The 18,862-nt window shown below is 50.3% G+C and overlaps 1 protein-coding gene across 1 annotated transcript in view; it reads right to left on the bottom strand.

Annotated features, from left to right (window-relative positions):
* LOC130376240 (receptor-type tyrosine-protein phosphatase U-like) overlaps nucleotides 1–18,862 on the bottom strand; it is a 118,237-nt gene that overhangs the window by 4,507 nt on the left and 94,868 nt on the right. The window contains exons 8-13 of the mRNA XM_056583462.1: nucleotides 17,536–17,934; nucleotides 14,467–14,576; nucleotides 11,946–12,147; nucleotides 9,254–9,356; nucleotides 7,969–8,272; nucleotides 3,423–3,459 (exon numbers count right to left, since the gene is read on the bottom strand). Coding sequence (XP_056439437.1) covers nucleotides 3,423–3,459; nucleotides 7,969–8,272; nucleotides 9,254–9,356; nucleotides 11,946–12,147; nucleotides 14,467–14,576; nucleotides 17,536–17,934 — 1,155 coding nt within the window. The remainder of the gene's footprint in view (nucleotides 1–3,422; nucleotides 3,460–7,968; nucleotides 8,273–9,253; nucleotides 9,357–11,945; nucleotides 12,148–14,466; nucleotides 14,577–17,535; nucleotides 17,935–18,862) is intronic.

An 18,862-nucleotide genomic window follows, 5' to 3' on the forward strand; every position in this document is an offset into this window, starting at 1 on the left:
GAGAGAGAGAGAGAGAGAGAGTAGAGGGAGGGAGTGAGAGAGCGAGAGGGAGAGAGAGAGAGAGAGAGAGAGAGAGAGAGAGAGAGAGTAGAGGGAGAGAGAGAGAGAGAGAGAGTGGAGGGAGGGAGTGAGAGAGAGAGAGAGAGAGAGAGAGAGAGAGAGAGAGAGAGAGTAGAGGGAGGGAGTGAGAGAGAGAGAAAGAAGTAGAGAGAAAGAGAGATGGAGAGGGAGAGATAGAGAGAGAATGGAGAGGGAAAAAGTGAGAAAGAGGTTAAGAAAGAGATGGAGAGAAAGAAAGATAGAGAGGGTGAGAGAGGGATGCAAAGATGGGAGAGGGAGAAATAGAGTGAGGTTGAGAGAGAGAGATTGAGACGGGGAAAGACAGAGCAAGGAATGGTACATTTCATTATCACTGCTTGGCAACATGCAATTAGCTAAATACAATGACAGTCAATTAAATTCTAAACATAAAAGGAAATTCAACTGGAAAATCACTAACACAAAACTGTGGTCCACACAACCAACATTTAACGTGCAGATGTGGAAGAATGTTTCTACTGTTATATAGAAAATAACTATAACTAATAAACTAATATTCAATGCAATTGATTGTAAAAAAGCAATCAAAAAAGCAACAAATTGGGGTACGTAACTACGTACTAAAGATACATATTAAAACATTATTTGGTGGTGCTCAGTTCTTAACACCGAAGCACAGACCAGAAGGACCCATAGTCGGCGTCTGTTTGTATTAGGGTGCTACTATCTTTCCAAACTGCATCCCTCTGGTGTTTACCAAAAGCTCTCTCTAAATCCTAATTTATGTATTAAGCAGATTGCAGAGGGGGGAGGGGGAGGGGGGAGGTGAGGGGGGTTTAGGGCTTTTTAGATTGGATGTTTTAAACAGGTGGGCATCGCCTCAGAGACGAGATTGAAGGCTTTTATATTCTTGGCAGCCGTCATTGTGGCACTCTCAAAGAAAAAAAGGCGGGGAAAAAAAGGTTAAGAAGCCTATCATGCGCAGCCTGTGATTATATCCACCTGGCACACTCAACAGAAGGACACAAGAAGCAAAATTATAACGAGAAAATAAATTATGGAGTGTCTGCGGTGTCTCAAATTGATGATATTCACTCCCCTACCCCCCCCCCCGCAGACCACCGATCCAGCAAAGGGAGGGTGGTGGGGGGGGGGTACCAGACAGCGGCGTTAGCCTTGGGAGTTAGCCGCGAGGCCCATGCTCCGCTACCTGACTCGCTACGCCGCTGCTCTCGAGGCTACTGAGCAAAACGAGAAGCTAAGTAGCTTAGCGGCGTCCGGGTTCAAATCCCCCCCTCGCTTTCTGGTGTTCTGGACATGCGGGGGTGCGCTCTTGCGCGGGGGGGCAATTACTGTATGCAGGTGATGATTAGGGGAGATAGGGGAAGGAGGGGAGACGGCGCTAATAGGTCGGACTCCTACGACATATCAGCTCAGTTAGCATGACATGCCAGTCTCCCTCTCTCTCTCTGTCTCTCTCACGCTCGCGCTCTCTCTCTCTCTCTCTGTGTGTCTTTCTCTCTCTCTGTCTCTCTGTCTCTCTCTCTAGCGTGCTCTCTCTCTCTCTCACTCTCTCTCTCTCTCTCTCCCTCTCTCTCCCTCTCTCTCCCTCTCTCTACCTCTCTCTCTCCCTCTCCCTCTCACACCGTAGGTGACGGAGAGTGGCATAATGTAATGAAGAAGTAATTGGCGGGGTACACTGCGGAGGCCCCCGAACAGCGATCAGCTGTCTTCGCAGACGGAGGGGGAATAAATTGGCTGTCTTGAATCGCATCGTTTGTTTAAAAAAAATGAAGGAAAAAAAACGACCCCACGCCTGCCTACGCCTGATTCCGCTGACGTCCGCGGATTCCCTTGAGCCTTGAAGATACTCTGTGTGGGAGTCACTGTCGTCTGCCTTAAAACCCCCCCCCCCACCCCCACCTCCACCTCCACACACACACACACACACACACACACACACACACACACACACACACACACACTCAGAGAAAGACCTTCTCCCCCCCTCTCCTTTTTTGGAGAGGGGGGTCGGGAGAGCGGATTTGCGATCTGCGGTGACAGGAGCTCCTGGCGTCAGCGAAGTCGCTCTGCGGTGGCACACCTGCTGTGCTGCATCGTCGACACTAAGCCCCCCCCCCCCTCCACACACAGCGACCTTTCCACCACCCCGGACACACACATTCACAGCTTGTCACCGGGGGAGGAAAAATCAACCCCAAACAAATCTGAAATGTTCCTGCAGAGCAGTCGGCACGAGAGGCGGCCAGAGGATGAGGAGGTCATGGGGACCATGGGGGGGACGGCGCCCTGCGCCAACGCGCGCCTGTGACTGGTTGAAATGCTCTCAGCGAACAAACATAGCAGGGGGCGTCGCTCGCGGTAACTGAGCCGAAAAAGCACTAAGTTGCATGTGCATGTGTGTGGAAACCGAGTAGGTAGTGAAGGGTGGACGAACGACCACTCACAGAGAGGGAGAGAGAGAGAGAGAGAGAGAGAGAGAGAGAGAGGGGGGGGGAGCGAGGGTGTGAATGAAAAAGCTCGGTGGGGAGAAGGGGATTATCGCCATGGACACAAAGGTAAACGGAGGATGGACGTCGATATGTCCCATCTGGACGTGCCCCCCCCCCCACACACACACACACACACATGACACACGATGAGCAGCACAGCTCCTACCTTTAAAGTTATCCTCGCATCACTCCTTCTCCCTCCCTTCCCTCCCTCCCTCTCTCTTGTTCTCTCTCTCTCTCTCTCTCTCTCTCTCTCTCTCTCTCTCTCTCTCTCTCTCTCTCTCTCTCTCTCTCTCTCTCTCTCTCTCTCTCTCTCTCTCTCTCTCTCTCTCTCTCTCTCTCTCTCTCTCTCTCTCTCTCTCTCTCTCCCACCCTCTCTCTGTCTCTCTCTGTCTCTCTCTCTCCCCATCGATCTGGAGGTGAAGTCACCACCTATCGTCTCGGCGCGCTTCAAGCGCAGAGGACAGGGAAAAAAGTTTGCCGCCTCAGAATCCAATTTAACAGGCCGCTGATATGCTTCTATCTCGCTCCCACACGCTCAAGCAAACACCAACGCTGCCTTCCATCTAGCCAGAGAGAGATATATATAAATATATCTCCCACAATGCCGAATTCAAAGCATGGGAAATGGGTAGCACAGGGGTGGGGGGTGGGGGGGGGGGCAGAGAGGGCCAAGATGGAAATGTCACCGCCGGTATAATGCCGGGGAGGGAGAAGGAAGAACGCTAAGATGGCCGACGATATTTGCGGTTACCTATTCCATACAGATACGCTTGGGGATGGGCGATGATAGTGGACACATACAGGACGTGGAAACAGCAATACGGAAACAGCTATACAGTAGCTCATAGGGTGTTTTCTCTTCCTTACCTTTACGGGCGATTCGGATGCAGTTGATTCTTGTCTCCTGGGCGTGAGAAATCAAAAGAAAGTAGGAAAAGAGGGGGCGTTAATAGTTATTTGTGGGCGAGGGAGCTGCCAGTTAGTCCACAGAACAGAGTAAACATTGAGCAGAAAAGTAGGTCATTAGTTGTCATACTTGGGAGATAACCGACCGTGACCTGGCAAAAAAGGCTTCGGTGTATTTTCGAGTGTGTGTGCGTGCGTGTGTGTGTGTGTGCTTGTGTGTGCGTGCACGTAAAAGTCAGCCTGCCCTTCAGTATCTCGAGGAGGGGAGACTGTAATGATGTGGAGGATATAACCCCATACTGTGAAGTGATGTACTGTGTACGCTCATTGACTCCTTGACTCTAAAAGCATGCCTCCCCCCCCCCCCCCACACCCCCTGAGAAGAGAGGACGGGAGAGTTATCAAATTAGGCTATTTCAAAATGTTATCACAGCCTCCGCGGGCGATTATGCTAATCCAAGCTGCACGGCTTCAAGTCTTTCTTTGACCTAAAATGGTGTCAAGCTGCCACGCAGGCTTATTATTATTATTAGTTTACGGGGGGGGTGGAGGTTGCAAGTCTGCCTCGAGGCAGACCCCTGTCTCCTCCGGCTTCCCTCCCCCCCAGTGGAAGGTGCTACTTCGTGCACAGCGCTCTGGTGGACCGTCGTCAAGGTGACCAGTGACCGACGAGGGCAGTGGAAGGATATGTGATACGTTCATTTTAAAACATTGATTATAAAGACAGAGATACAGAGCGAAAACTGCTATTTTAGTTGCCGTTGTTATGCTTGTGACTCTTAGTCAAGCATCCTCAGAAATCGTTTAGGAATTTACAGCTCTGATTCACAACGATACTATGGCGTCTACATAATTACGAATCATAGCGCAGATGTGTGAAGCAACACTGAACACCTTTACATTTCTATTATTTAGCAACTTCGGGTAGCGAGCCTTGGAGCAGGCGTACCGACACGGGGGAGCGAACCCCAAACCTCCCGGCTGGGAGTCGAACAGCCCCTCACCACCACTGCGCCACGGTCTATGTATTATTCATTTGCTCTGGCTTTGTGTTGCTGGGTTTGCGGCGTGGCGTAGCGGTGGTCCCCGGTGACGGAGGAACAACAGCCCAGAGCTCCAGTCCATGAGCTCCATGACGGGTGGACTAGCGACGGGCTTCACACGTGACTCATAGCCAGGCGAGGACTACAGCAGCGACCTGCAGGAGCTGCTCCAGCACCAGCCCCTTCAAACAGTCACCTACACAGCGCGTAACATCACAACACTATTTCTGCATTCATTTGAACAAAAAAAGCTGTAAGAGGCACAACTTAACTGGTGCGAAGTGTTTTCTGCTTTTCAAATGAGATTCGATCAAAGCTTCTCATCTGGTTTGCATGAAATGTTTTGGGTTGATTTGTCTTTATGTGACGAGATGTTTTTTAGTACTTTTTCACGCCGTACTCCGTTCTTTTATCGTGTTTCTCGGGTTAGTCGTAACTCATGCCCTCTTCTTGCAGGAATCCAATCCATTTGGCCTGTTGAGTTATTGATTCAGCCGGAGATCATGTCCAAGGACCAGCTCAAGAGATCAGGGGAGACGGAGTGGATTCCAAGCAGCCAATCACAGGGTTTAGACTTGGTAGACAATTGTGATTGGACACAGTCTTCACCGCTGCAATGTTTTTTTTATCCACATCCCAAGACGATATCGCCTTTTGAAGAAGTTGGATGAGTTTATAGTTTCATTTGTAACGGTGAGAAGACACACAATGAAGATAATATGGATTATTTTTGTACAGATGGAATATTGCTGAGAAGACTGGATATCATTCTGAGGCATATCCAATATCTATATCTTGCACACAAAGTCATAGTTTTTACTAAAGGGGATTAAAAGCCACAAGATACAGCTGATAATTGTGTTGTGTTTTCCAAACGTCCGTATTGAAAAAGGCTGCATCTGTGCGTTGAATTTCATGCTGGAATTCTGCAATGATTTTATCTCAATATGGTAGTAGGAAAGTAAATAATTCACCGTGCAATATTTTCTCTTTGTCAATAAATAATACAGACAATCTCAGCTGTAAAAGCTCCCTTACTGGAAAACTTGAATATCAAATAACAACAAACTTGGCCGAACCCTGGTTGCAGCACATCATTCAAATCTATGTTTTCTTCGACGGCATAGTGGGTATGGTGGACTTACGGACCCCATGAATGCTGGGTTAAGGCTGGGAAGGACATGTCCATCCAACTTATATTTTGGGCCCTATTTTAACGGTCTGAAACGCAAGTGAGAAGCGCCAAGCGCAAGTAGCTTCGTGGGCGGTTCTACGGCGATGTCTCTAGTTTACCGGCGCGAAAAATGACTCTTGCGCCCGGCACATATCTAAAAAGGGTTGGTCTGAAGTAGCCTCATTTGTGGTTTGGGCTTAACGTGCAATAAACCAATGAGAGTGCCAGCTCCCATCCCCTTTAAGAGCTATGAGCGCATTTGAATCTGACGAGTTTATATTTTGACAGCGCGTCTGCAGTCTCCGATGAGACAGATGCACATGAATTCCAAACTTCAAATGGCTCAGTTTATGGCCAAATAATATGGCCTAATTCACACAGGGAATAAGGTTTTCTTCCACAACTTCAGAAATATTGAGTCCTCAAATAAATTTCGGCAAAGAAAACGTATATGATATAACATAACTGTGGTTCTATTTAATGATATACGCAATCAATTATAAACATCGTTTCTTATCAGTATTGTATGCATTATCGTTATCGACTTGTGTTCCTAATATGCATGTGTCCCCCCGTTAATATACATTGCCATGGACTATTATGCGTTACGTGTTTAGTTTGCGTGTGTTTAAACAGATGGACGCACACGCGCGCGGCTGCGCACGCACGTGTGTGTTACACATACACACACGCGCGCCCGCATTCATTCATTCTTTTTAACACTCACTCGCGGTAAAACAATGTTTTCTCACAATCAAATACTCATCAATCCTAAAAGTTACGGGCATGTACACGATGTCTGTGTCAAGAATATATGTGGTTGCTGTACGGTGTTTGCAGATGCATTGATTTAAAAGTACAACTTATTACCGTTGTATCAGCTGTTCTTTCCCAAATAATTTACCAAGAATGTGTGGCTAGGTAGATGAGAGAAGCAAAGTGTATGCGCGAGGTGCACAAGCAAAAATATATGCATGCGCCCTTAAAATAGCATCTGAACAACGCGCCACTGACTTTAAACCAGGTATTTCCTTGTTTATGGCGCAAGTGGTTTCTGAAACGGCAAGATAGCACCAGGGAACGTTTGCGCCAGAACACGCCTCGTCCTTTCGCTGAGCCGCCCCTTGGGGCGCAAGATCATTCCCTAATTTACCGACACGTGGCGCAGGAGGGAAAAGAATGATCTGCGCCAGTTGCAAACTAGCAACGACACATGCGGCAGTGATTAAGTAAATTGCGCCGGATGCAAGATAGGGCCCTTAAGTTTTTTTGAAACTGAACTGTTAAATGTTATAATGTTACTGAAATAGCAGTTTGTAATCCTCAGCTAATTTAACCATCATTCAGTTCATTTGTAAATAAGTGTGAGATGATGTGGTTACAGAGAGGCTGTGATTTCTTAGCTTCATAGAAATCACAGCCGGTACCGCCACCGAAACAATAAAACGTGAATCAAAGTCTCAACAGCAACAACCTTATTGTTTTCAACGCAGCAAAGCACCCACTGAAAATCTAGCACAAATGTATGTTTTCCCTCGCTTCGGATAGGATTGAAATCTATTTTGGGAGGTGAAAATTGAAAAACATTATTTCCGGTCTCTCCCGACAGGGCTGTGTGCTTTGGGCTTTACACGCTTGCTGGACAAACAGGAAATATAAACAAGTATAGTAGTTCTGAATGAAGGGGCGCTTTCGTGGCATCTCTCAATTTCTCTTCCGCCGAACATAAATAGAACGAAAGCTGATGCAACATGATGTGAAACAAGGGCGCCACGAACGCCCTGCCTGCCATGCATTAAACATTGTGAAGAAGCGATGCTGCGCTGCTACCATATGGCCGGGGTTCGATAACAGGCCCTGGACATGCAAACAGTCATGGTTCCGGCCCTGTCTTTTTCAGCAAAGCTCAGCTGCCTCCAATTAAATCACATATTCTCCAGCGAGATGCATTTGAGGAAAACAAAAAGAAATGTTGACCCCTTTTATTTTTTTTAACCAAGCTCTGCATACATCTAGATCGACTGCCAGGGTTGATAATGTGTAACAAAATACGAAAAACCTTCAATGCAGGGGAATTTTAAAAACGGTGCGCCCCGAGAGGAAATACAATAAAATAATATAAGAAAAATCGGGCAGATTTAAACTGTTGGTTCCACCCCCAATGAAAGCTGAGTAAGCCCGAGGATAAAATAAAGTGAATCCGTGTGGATCTTGGGGGAAATATCCACAAAGAGCGGGCCGCTTACCAAGCAGCCCAAATAAACAACAACAATCCTCCCCCCGTTCTTACCCCGCGGAAGTTGCTAGAAGCCTGGAAGTAGATGAGGTAGTTCTTGGTGGGGTCCAGCGGGCTGTTCCAGTAGCCGTTGTAGGTGTGGTTGTCCCCCACGGTGAAGGGCGTGGCCTCAGGCAGGCTGCTGGGCGCCAGCTCGGCCGTGTGGTAGTAGGGGGCCCCGCGCGCCGCCGCCTCGCCGTGGGAGTTGGCGGCGGGGAAGCAGTCGGTGGCGCCGCTGAGCTCCCGCCTCTTCCTCTTCCTCCGGCGCCGCCGCGCCTGCCGCGAGCCGTCCTCCTCCACCACCACCACCTGGTAGGCGCTGCAGGGAGGGAGGGGGAGGGAGGGAGGGGAGGGAGGGAGGTGAAGGGAGGGAGGGAGAGGAGGGAGGTGTAACTATTTCTGCTTTTATGTGTTCGAAGATACAAGGTATCAAAATATCAAGGTAATGCCAAAAACATTTACACTTTAACAAACACACTGTATTCACATCAATGAACATTTGAGGTCGCACTACGGTGTGAATGTGTCAGGGGGTTCGCCGAGAGGCTGATCTACATCGGGCGGGTACAGTCGCAATAAAGAAAAATAACATTATGTGAGGGAGCATTAACGGTACGGTAGCATTACGAGTAATCAGTAGATGCAATGTCTTGAATAGATGCAGGCAGAACACAAAGGAGAGGGAGGTTCAGTTATGGGTACAGCTCTGATGTTCTTTGAGCTAGTTTTGAAGAGCACTTCTTTCGATGCAGTATACCGTAGGGGAAGCATCGATGGCAGTGGAGATTCTAATAATAGTTCTCAATAACACAGTGCATGCATTGATCTCAAGACGGGTAGCATATATCAAGACAGTTTCAAATGGCAACGGTTCTAGTGTGCTAATAAGTATGAATCTTCGAAAGTGTAATTATCGACTTGTGTGACTGATGCACCCGCAGGGGACTGTCCATGGACTGCCATCGATACCAATTTACCCTGATAAGAATAGGAATAATGTACATTTCATAAATAGATAATAATCAGTTGTTTTGCTGACGTATGCAGCGCCAAACTACAAATGTTCCTGTTTTCGTTTCAAATATCTGGTCCCTTAGCAACCTGACCTACGATCATCCAAAAACAATCCCAAACTACCATGTAGCCGTGTCTGAAGTATTTGGGTAGGCAGGCCCACTTTCATTTGCAAATGTCATTTTTTTTGCTCTATATTTGCCCAATGGGCATACATACATACATGTGTGTGTGTGTGTGTGTATGTGTGCTGTGTGTGTGTGCGCGTGTGAAGGCGCGGGGGTACCTGACGGGGGCTCCTCTCCCCAGAGCCGGGCGCAGCAGCACTGTTATGGTGCCCTCTGTCTCACTCAGTGGCGACGGGACGTTCTCATAGTCAAACACAGGAGCTGGGGGGGGGAGGTAGGGGGAGAGAGAGAGATAGAGAGTGAGAGAGAGAGAGAGAGAGATGAGGAGGACGTGGCACACGCTGTCAACACGTTTGATGAATGGGGGTCCTCTGAGCATCTGTGCTTAAATCACCCGGCGCTCATCCTTTACTTAGAAATCAAAGCAATGATCATTCAACCGCCAAATGCCGAGCTCACCCAGGCTCCAGCCCGCACCGCCTCTGATAGCGGCGGTGGCGAGGGGGTGAGGACCGGGACCGTCTGCTGCCAACCCACGAGCCTACCGGGGGGATCCCGTAACTGGGGCAGATCTCAGAGGTACGGCACCGCTTAGCGGAGCTCCCGGGAAACTCTGGGGGGGGGGGGGGGGGAATGTTTTGGTTTCGGCTCGGCTACAGGGAGGGAATTAGCCCCCGAGATGGTAGCGAGGTAGCAGATTAAACTTAAACAAAAGGCGTGAGAGCGTAAAATAAGATGGAGGCAAAGCTTCAGTCAGGCGGGGGAAAAAAACCCACCTGTGCCCCCCCGCCGACCATCTGGGTTAAGACTACTCAGGAATCAAAGACTTGAGTGAAACACATGCGTGTTTTCGTTTTCCCCCAGATGCATGTGTGCAAACACAACATCGATTTAGGCTCGCACACACACAGACACACGTTATCACACACTCCTCTCCCTTGAACGCACACAATCACATCCCCAGCACACACAAACACACACACACACACACACACACACACACACACACACACACACACACACACACACACACACACACACACACACACACACACACACACACACACACACACACACACACACACACACACACACACATCCCTCACCTGCACAACCCCAAAAAAATCTTGAATTATAGATAGCGATGTCAAACTGCGTTGCCGTGATCCACTCCTTGCTACGTGGTAAAATCCGTCGTACATCATGAATAAACCAATGGCGTGACATTACCCATGCACACTCACCACTGACTCAGTTGGGCTGCGCTCCCCCGGGTTCATCTCTAACCAGCGCTATGTGCAAATCAATTCAATATGGCCGGCAGCAGCACCTTTCCGCTCCTGCCCGACCCGGCTCCTTACACCAGTCGGCCTACTTGTGATTAATTGGGTGGAATACATATTTTGCTCCTGGTGCCGGAATCAGGAGAGCCACATAAAGGCCAGGTAACAGGGAGCCGGGGTCCGTGTGGTAAAGAGCACTGCGGCTGATTGAAACAGGCAGTGAGGATACAGATTGGCAGAGAACCCCCCCAGGGGAGGGGGAGAGAGCCTAGCTGTTGATTACTAAGATGGACTCACGGGCCACGGCATTCCACCGCGCTTGGAGGTGTGTGACATGATGAGGCGAGCCGCGGGAAAAGGTCAAGCCCATATGTAAATCCGAACAGGAGAAGTAGAGAAAAAGGTTGGGTACATGCCATAATACCTATGCAGCGTGATTACATTGACCGCACTTGTGTATGCAGAATGCATGTGAAACACAGCATGCTGTGTGATTGAAAAACACGCTTTCGGCTAGGTTTGCTACTAAACTGACATGAAGATTGAATATTCATACAAATTGTATATACATAAAAAATACATATTTCAATTTGCATTATGTTTTCAAAAAAAGTGTTTTCATTCCAGTGAGGAATTGTACTACCAGAAGCTTTAAACACCATATACGTGGTATGTTACTAGTAACTAGTGTTGTTACTAGTGATGTTAACAGTTACTTCCTATGCTTTCCAACACCTTTTAAATATAAAAATAAGACCTTGTTTTATCGACTGTTTGCTAGTTTTCCATACAACAAAGCAATTTGCTGACAAAGTGGTTTTATATGGCTCTACAATGTGAGCTCATAAAATGAGATGTATGTGTGTGTGTGTGTGTGTGTGTGTGTGTGTGTGTGTGTGTGTGTGTGTGTGTGTGTGTGTGTGTGTGTGTGTGTGTGTGTGTGTGTGTGTGTGTGAGAGAGTGGGGAGTAAAGGGGGTGTCATTAAACGCAGACAAAATATTAGTCCCACCAAAGCCCCTGGGCTTCCTCAGTCTAGAGCAGAATGTCTTGCAACCTGGAAGGACTTACTGTTACTGTCAGGCCATAGCGGTTGCTGCAGCACTAACATTCAATGCACACATAGGGGGACACACACACACACATCCACAGAAACACCCAGTCACATCCATACACACACACGCACAAGTCCAGTCACATAACAAACACATATTCACACATCCAGTCGGACTCTTACACTAAACCACACACACACCTCGTCAAATACACAAACAGACACACAAACACTCACACACACGTACATCCAGTGTCAGCCAAAAACACACACAAATGTAGTCACACACAAGCATCCACAAAGTCACATCCACACACTGTCACACACACGCTGTCACACACACACACACACACACACACACACACACACACACACACACACACACACACACACACACACACACACACACACACACACACACACACACACACACACACACACACACACACACAAACACCCACACCAGTCCCCCCCCCCCCCCCCTCACATCCCTGGAGGGCCTCCTCTCCACTCACCAGAGATGTTGGTGGTGATCTCCGTCAGGGCCGTCTGTCCGAAGCCCTTGGCGGTGCGGGCGCGCACCGACACCAGGTAGGTGGTGCCCGGGTGCAGGCCCGAGAACATGTGGTAGGTCTCGTTGCGCAGCTTGGACACGGTGCGGCGGGGGCCCGGCACGTTGATGCTGGGGTCCGACGACTCGATGCTCTGGTAGCTGATCTGTGTGTGCGGAGGGTGGGGGGGGGGACATCGGGTTCAAACATCCTGAGATTCACCCAATGAAAAAAATGCACCTTTCTCTTTCTCATGTATTACAAAATAGAAACGCCTTGATGCAAAATGCTCCCGTTAGGATCAGAAAAAACAGTGTGGGGCAGATCCGAGTGTGTTCAGAGTTGTGAGCTGTTTTGCCTGGCGCCGGGCCAGCTGATTAGCCCTGGTTTGCCGGCCCCTCTGGGCGGAGCTCGTTAGTGAATGCAGAATGTTGATTTCTCAGCTTCTCTCTCTTTGGGATTGGGAGTTCTTTAGCCCCCGCTACGGAACCGAGAACCCTTTTCTCCTTGCGATGGAAGAGTGCAGTCCCGCCGCGAGACAAAACGCCTGCATGAATCGTTGACCTCACAAATCCTCCCGGTTGGCGTGTGGGTAATGGCGGTGGTGACAGTCAAACATGATTGATGAGGCCCAGGCGGGCGGTACGCTCCGGGTGTCAACCTCGACGGCAGCCAATCACGGGGCCAGGCCCTTGTGGTTCCATTCTGCATGGCGGCCCTCTCCCCCCCCCCCTCTCCCCCCTCGCGGTGTGCCTGATAGACAGACCTTTGACGCGGGCAGGGAGGCGGAGCCTGTATGAAGGTGAGGGCCGCGCGAGGTCGAGTCTAGTTGTGCAATCCCCGACGGAACTGCAGCTCCGTGGCTCTGCCGCATTAGACGACAGCCAGAGCACCGCTTCCCTCAGCTCTGGTTCTCTTTGTGATGTCCCCCCCCCAGCCCCCTGTCTGTGGTGGATGTGAACTGTGACAACTTATCTTCTTAACATCCAGGGGAAGGCAAAGGGGTGCGTTTCTTCTTCTACGTCCGGGAGCAATGCGAGCAGAGCACATTTGACTGTATCTGAGTACGAGCTCCAAGAAAAATATGAAATCGAGAAGCCCCTGAGCTCACGATACACTTACTTTGTCCGTGGAGCATCAATAATTGAATCGAAATATTTAAATGATCTCCCCCTTCTCCCCCCACCCGCCCTCCACCCATAACACTAGCAGCTCTTCACCCCTAGCGAATGTGTCCCACAGGGAAGACGAGTCATTACAATAGCCCTCCCCTCTCTGTGTAATTACAGTCTGAGGCTACGGTATGAAAACATAAATCCTCAACCCCACCTCCCTCGAATTTCTTAAGGTAGCGACTGCCGATCGATGCAAGCCAGGGCTTTAAGTATTAGCAGCAGCTCTTCTCCAAGATAACTCCTCCGCCGGAGCAAAGACAAAGGCTTTCAAACAGAACAGGGAGAGGTAGATGGAGATGAACAGAGGACATGGCCGGTGCAACAGAGTAACACAGACGTGGGGAGAGGAATGGGTGTCGGTTCTCGTCGATATGAGTCATTTCACCGAAAGGAGAGAGAGGGGATGGTGAATAAGCTGAGGCTGTGAGACACACAGAAGATTTCAGACAACAAGCACCGTGCAAAACCTGCGGAACATTAGTCTTGTGGAGCCAGCTGTTCCTTGCGTCATTTGTTCAAGCTATCGAGGAGCGATGAGAAGTTCAAAACAAAAAGAGAACGCAAACGAAACAAGGTTCCTAGAAGAATGACGGCAAAAATGTGCTATCACTTTGTTATCTAGTAAAAGGCCCCCTGGGAAAACATAGAATAGCACAACGTTATACCATAAATGCAAAAATCTGGTTTAAAGTGGATATTTAGCGTTTCTATATTTTTAATGTTAGGGGACGTCCATTGGGGGGAATTTTCAGTCACGCTGTTGAGCGACAATAAGGTTTCTGAATCCCTCCCAGGGGCCCTAAGTGGCCCCGAGACCCAGCCATGTGAGGCCATCCATCCAGATATACCAGTTTGCGTTTTTGCATCAGTCTGGCGTCGGCGGGATTTGAACATATAGGCGTGGCCTCACGGCAAAAAAACCTACTGCCTATGAGATTAAATAACTCTAATGCTCATTCGCACTACTCGCCGTTGCCAAATTTGTCGGAAAATACATTAATATTGCCCTCAGAGAAAATCCACTTCCTCATCATTTCTGTTCATCTTTTAACGTTGTTTTCGGTCTATTTCACGTTAAATGCTTTTGATTGCGCTGTTGACGCCTCTGGCGGCGGCATTTTTTTGAGATCACGCAGACCGGAGCCCTCCGTGTTTCGCCACGAATGGAAATCATCTCCCGCTAGCTTGGTCATTTGTTGGCTTCCAACGGGCCTGAGGCTGGACTGATCTCCAAAAGAGAAACAGATCATGGCCTCGGGACACCAGCGGCCCTCACCCCCTCCACACTGTGAGTAGAGAGAGAGTAATACCTCGTATTGAGTGATGAGCCCATTGGGCTCCAGAGGCTCCTCCCACTTGAGGAAGATCATGTCGTCCAATGGGGTGAAGGTCAAGGACTCCGAGGCGATGCCACCGGGAACTGGGGAGGTTGGTGGAGAAAGGAGAACAAAGCAAACACATAAACATCAAGCGCACCCGCACACAAAGCGACACTGACACCAACAGGTAGTCATTCACACACACCGACACACGTACAATACCAACGCTCATGGCTCAAACTAATGGACTCCAGGTAATGGACTATGTGGCGGCTTTAGCCAGGGGTGGTGGTGGGGGGGGGGGGGGGGGGCCTTCAAAGTCCCTGGACTGGGAAAGAGAAATGGACGATGGGGGCCACGGAGAGAGAGCGAGAGAGAGCTAGAGAGAGAGAAAGAGAGAGCAAGAGAGAGGGAAATAGAGAGAGGGAGGGAGAGAGAGAGCGAGAGAGAGAGAGAGAGAGAGAGAGAGCAAAATAGAGCAAGAGAGAGCAAGCGAGAGAGAGAGAAAGAATAAGAGAGATAGAGAGAGAGAGAGAGAGAGAGAGAGAGAGAGAGAGAGAGAGAGAGAGAGAGAGAGAAAAACGAGAGAGATCAAGAAAGGGAAAAGAGGAGAAGAAAGGGGGCTTTTTTCCGTGCCCTCCGTGCGACAGTGGTGATGAAATAGGATGTGTATACGAGGCTTCGCGCCAGACTGGGCCCCTCGTTGGGAGGCACGCAGAGTCTCTCTCCCCCCCCCCCCCCCCCCCCCCCCCCCGGATGCCCGCGGGCGTCCGCTGGGCTGATGACAGAGCACCGCGTCACGGCTCGCGACACGTTTATTGCTCTTCTTGAGCACCACGCCGAGGCCCGGGACACAAGGCGGGGATGAAAGAACCGACGGGAAGAAGAGAGGAGTTTTTGATAATCTATAGGATACGATGAGTAAGAGAGAACAGCAGAGCTCGAAGAAAGACAATGGAATCGCTCTCCCCTCTCTTTGTCATGACCTGTGTGTTTCCGTCTGTCTGTCTGTCTGTGCGTGTGTGTGTGTGCTAATGTGTGTGTGTCTGTGTGTGCGTGTGTGTGTGTGCGTCTGTGTGCGTGTTTCTGTGTGTGCGTGTGTTAATGTGTGTGTGTGTGTGTGTTCTATACTGTAGTGGAGCTGGGTGGGTGGCCGTTGATGTGTGTCTCTGCACGACTAGCTCACCCCAACATCACCACATGAGAAAGACAACAGAATCTATGTTTCTACAGCCCGGTTCCTCAGCCTCTATCCCTCTCCCCCACACTTTATCTGACTTTCTTTCACGGTATACTGCTCTTTCTATCTTTAACTATGCCTCACTCTCGCTGCCTCTTCTTCGTCTTTCTCTTTGGAGTCATCTCACTGCTCCCACACAGTCCAAAGCACCTACCCAGTCCTCAGCCCCAGGACCACCTCCACCAGCACCACTACATCCACCATCACCATCATAACCACCTCCGTCACCACCTCCACCATCACCCCATACCACCACCATCTCCCACCAACACCTACAGTACCACTTCCAGCATCACCTCCTCCATCACCACTATGTCCACCCTCACGATCAGAACTACCTCCATCACCACGGCCGCCACCATCATCCGTAACACTGGCAACACCGCCACCATCTCCCACCACCTCCTCCAAAACCACATCCAGCAGCACCACTACAAAGTCCACCATCAACACAACTATCCCCCGAAAAATGCCTCCACCACCAGCACCTCGTCCTCCACCTGTCCCTCCATAAACCGTGGTAGTGGTTATTTAGATTGGTGCTCATGTATTCTCTTGTTATAATTTAATTGATCGTTCAGGGAATTAGTTGAGAGTTAATTGACACATTTATCCTGCAGTTAATAATAAACGCAATTAATAATAAATAATAATAATAATAAATAATAATAAATAATAAACGTAGACACCGATAATAGAGATTAGCCGTGATGTATGGGTCTCTAACTGAACTGCAAGGTTTGAAGCTGTGACTTCAAACCCTGCAGTTCTTGCAGCAGCTTCAAATGTTCATCGCTAATTCAAAAGTCCGGGGGAATCGACCGCTTTGGAAGATAAAGATTGGCATTCTGCCCTCATGGATTCTCTGCAGGGTCAACATTATCTCCCAGCGGCGTGTAACGACAGTGTACACAACGGCCGCGCACCGTCGCTATTAGCATGCGCCCTCCACCTTCTCCCTGTCGCGGTAGGCGAGGGGGAATTTGCATCAGAATGCATTTGATATGCTGATGCACACCGGAAAATATTAGTACCGAGATAAGCAAAAAAAACAACAACAACATCAACCCAAAACACCGTGTGCCCTTTGTGGGGGCGGAAGCCCACGCGTTTAAAAACGGCCGACGGACTCTTTAGCTACGCTGACTCAGCCCCCTTCCACCAGTCGATAGGACTGCGTCTTTGTTGTTGTTGTTTTTTTAATTATTATTGCATGTTTATGCCACTACTCTCGCCAGCGACCGGCGGCACAATAACTATGGGAGCCGGGGGGGGGTTGGGGGGAGGCTAGTGTGGGTGGGAGAGCTGTGTGTGGGGGTGGGGGAGGTGGTGTGTGTGTGTGTGTGTGTGACGTGCGCGCCATCAGCATTCTGAGCTTTTCCGGCTCATAATGGGCTGCTGCGGACCGGCTGCTGTGATCAAGCGGCGGGTGGTCCGTCCACAGCCCCGCTGCGCACCAGGGGGGGGGGGGGGGGGGGGGGGGGGGGGGCCCTAATCAGCCACGCCCACGGATGCACAGGCTCAGAGGCCCTCATGTACGTCGTACTAATGTACACATGCAAACACTGTTGTACACACACAAAAACGGGCATAACGAATAAACAATCATCCCACACAATATTGTAAATAAAGGACGGCTCACAAAAGTACACATACAAACATTGGAATGCATCTGACTAACAAACAGACACACACAGACCCGAGCAAATGTACACACACACACACACACACACACACACACACAGACAAACACACGCACACAGTCCCCAAGCCTCAGCGACGCTGCATCCATCAACCCCCCGCGGCCCCCCCAGACTCACTGTCCTCCTCGGTCTGGAAGGTGACCTCGCGGCTCTCCTTCTTGCCCTCGGGGTTGGCCAGCGTCAGCCGCACGTGCACGGGCCTGAAGGGCGGCAGGTCGCGCAGCGTGAAGTGGGACGCGTTGCGCTCGATGGACAGGCACTCGCGCACCGTGGCGTTGTTCCCCGGGCCCACCACGCCGGCCCCGCCCGCTCCCCCACCGCCGCCGTTGACACCGCCGCCGCCGCCGCGGCCGGCGGAGGATCCGCCCCCTCCCGTGGGCATGGAGTAACGGTAGCAGAGGGAGACGCTGTAGCTATGGCAACGGGTGAGGTTGTAGCCGAGGGGCTCCCACTGCAGGGCCAGCTGCCGCGGCTGGATCTCCGTGGCGGTCAGGCCGCGTAGGGGCCTCATGGGCTCTGAGAGAGAGACAGAGAGGGTTAGCATCCGTGACAGCAACCGTTGCCCTGCTAAGCGTCCCCGGAAGGATGGAAGGCTCCCTCTCTGGGGGGAGCCCTTTGAGGCTGTAACTGTGATTAAAGGCTGGTCAAGTGAAGTCGACTAGACGAGAGCGGGAGAGAGAGGGAGGGAGAGGCAGAGAGCGAGAGCGGGAGTGAGAGAGAGGGAGAGGGATACAGATAGAGACCATGAGACAGAGCTGGAGAGCGAGAGCAGATGTGATGTGGTAAACGGAAGGTAGAGGATGACGATGTATTTTGGGGGTTATATCCGTCTCACTTGCGGGTTATATTCGTCCCATGAGTAATCCTGTATAACATTGTGTACAGTGAATGAGCCATCATTCTTTACCCCCCGCTTCTTGCCGACATGGTTGGGATTTCATAATTCAACCATCCACTATGGATCCCAAAAAAGGCAGCGAGGATATCTACAGCCAAAAAGCCCTGAAGCGATCTAGTTCCATATCAAATCCCCCCCCTCGACATTAACATCGCGTCTATCCACAGCACCTCCACCACAACATCTACGACTCAAGCCCTACGACTCAAACCCAAGCCCGAGGAAGCAGAGACTAGTGCACCAGCAGCACAGGAAGGCAGGACCATTAGCCACCGTGCCCACGCGCTTCCCTCCGCTCCCTGGCTGTGTAGGGCTGACCGGGGATTCCCATCGAGCACAGAGCAGGGTCCCCGGAAGCCCCAGGGACGGGTCGTTAGGCGTGATGATGGGCCTAATAACCATCGCTGCGTGTCAGTCTGGGAGGGCTCCCTTCCACATCACGCTCGGAGGTCCCGCCGCCCTGCACGAGGGGGCAAGCCGGTCCTCAGGAGGGCACTTTATCATGTGTGAGCACCGAACGGCTCATAAGACACTGATGGGCTTTAC

The sequence above is a fragment of the Gadus chalcogrammus genome, chromosome 22 (genome assembly GCF_026213295.1).
Source record: "Gadus chalcogrammus isolate NIFS_2021 chromosome 22, NIFS_Gcha_1.0, whole genome shotgun sequence".
In the NCBI taxonomy this organism is placed as follows: Eukaryota; Metazoa; Chordata; class Actinopteri; order Gadiformes; family Gadidae; genus Gadus; species Gadus chalcogrammus.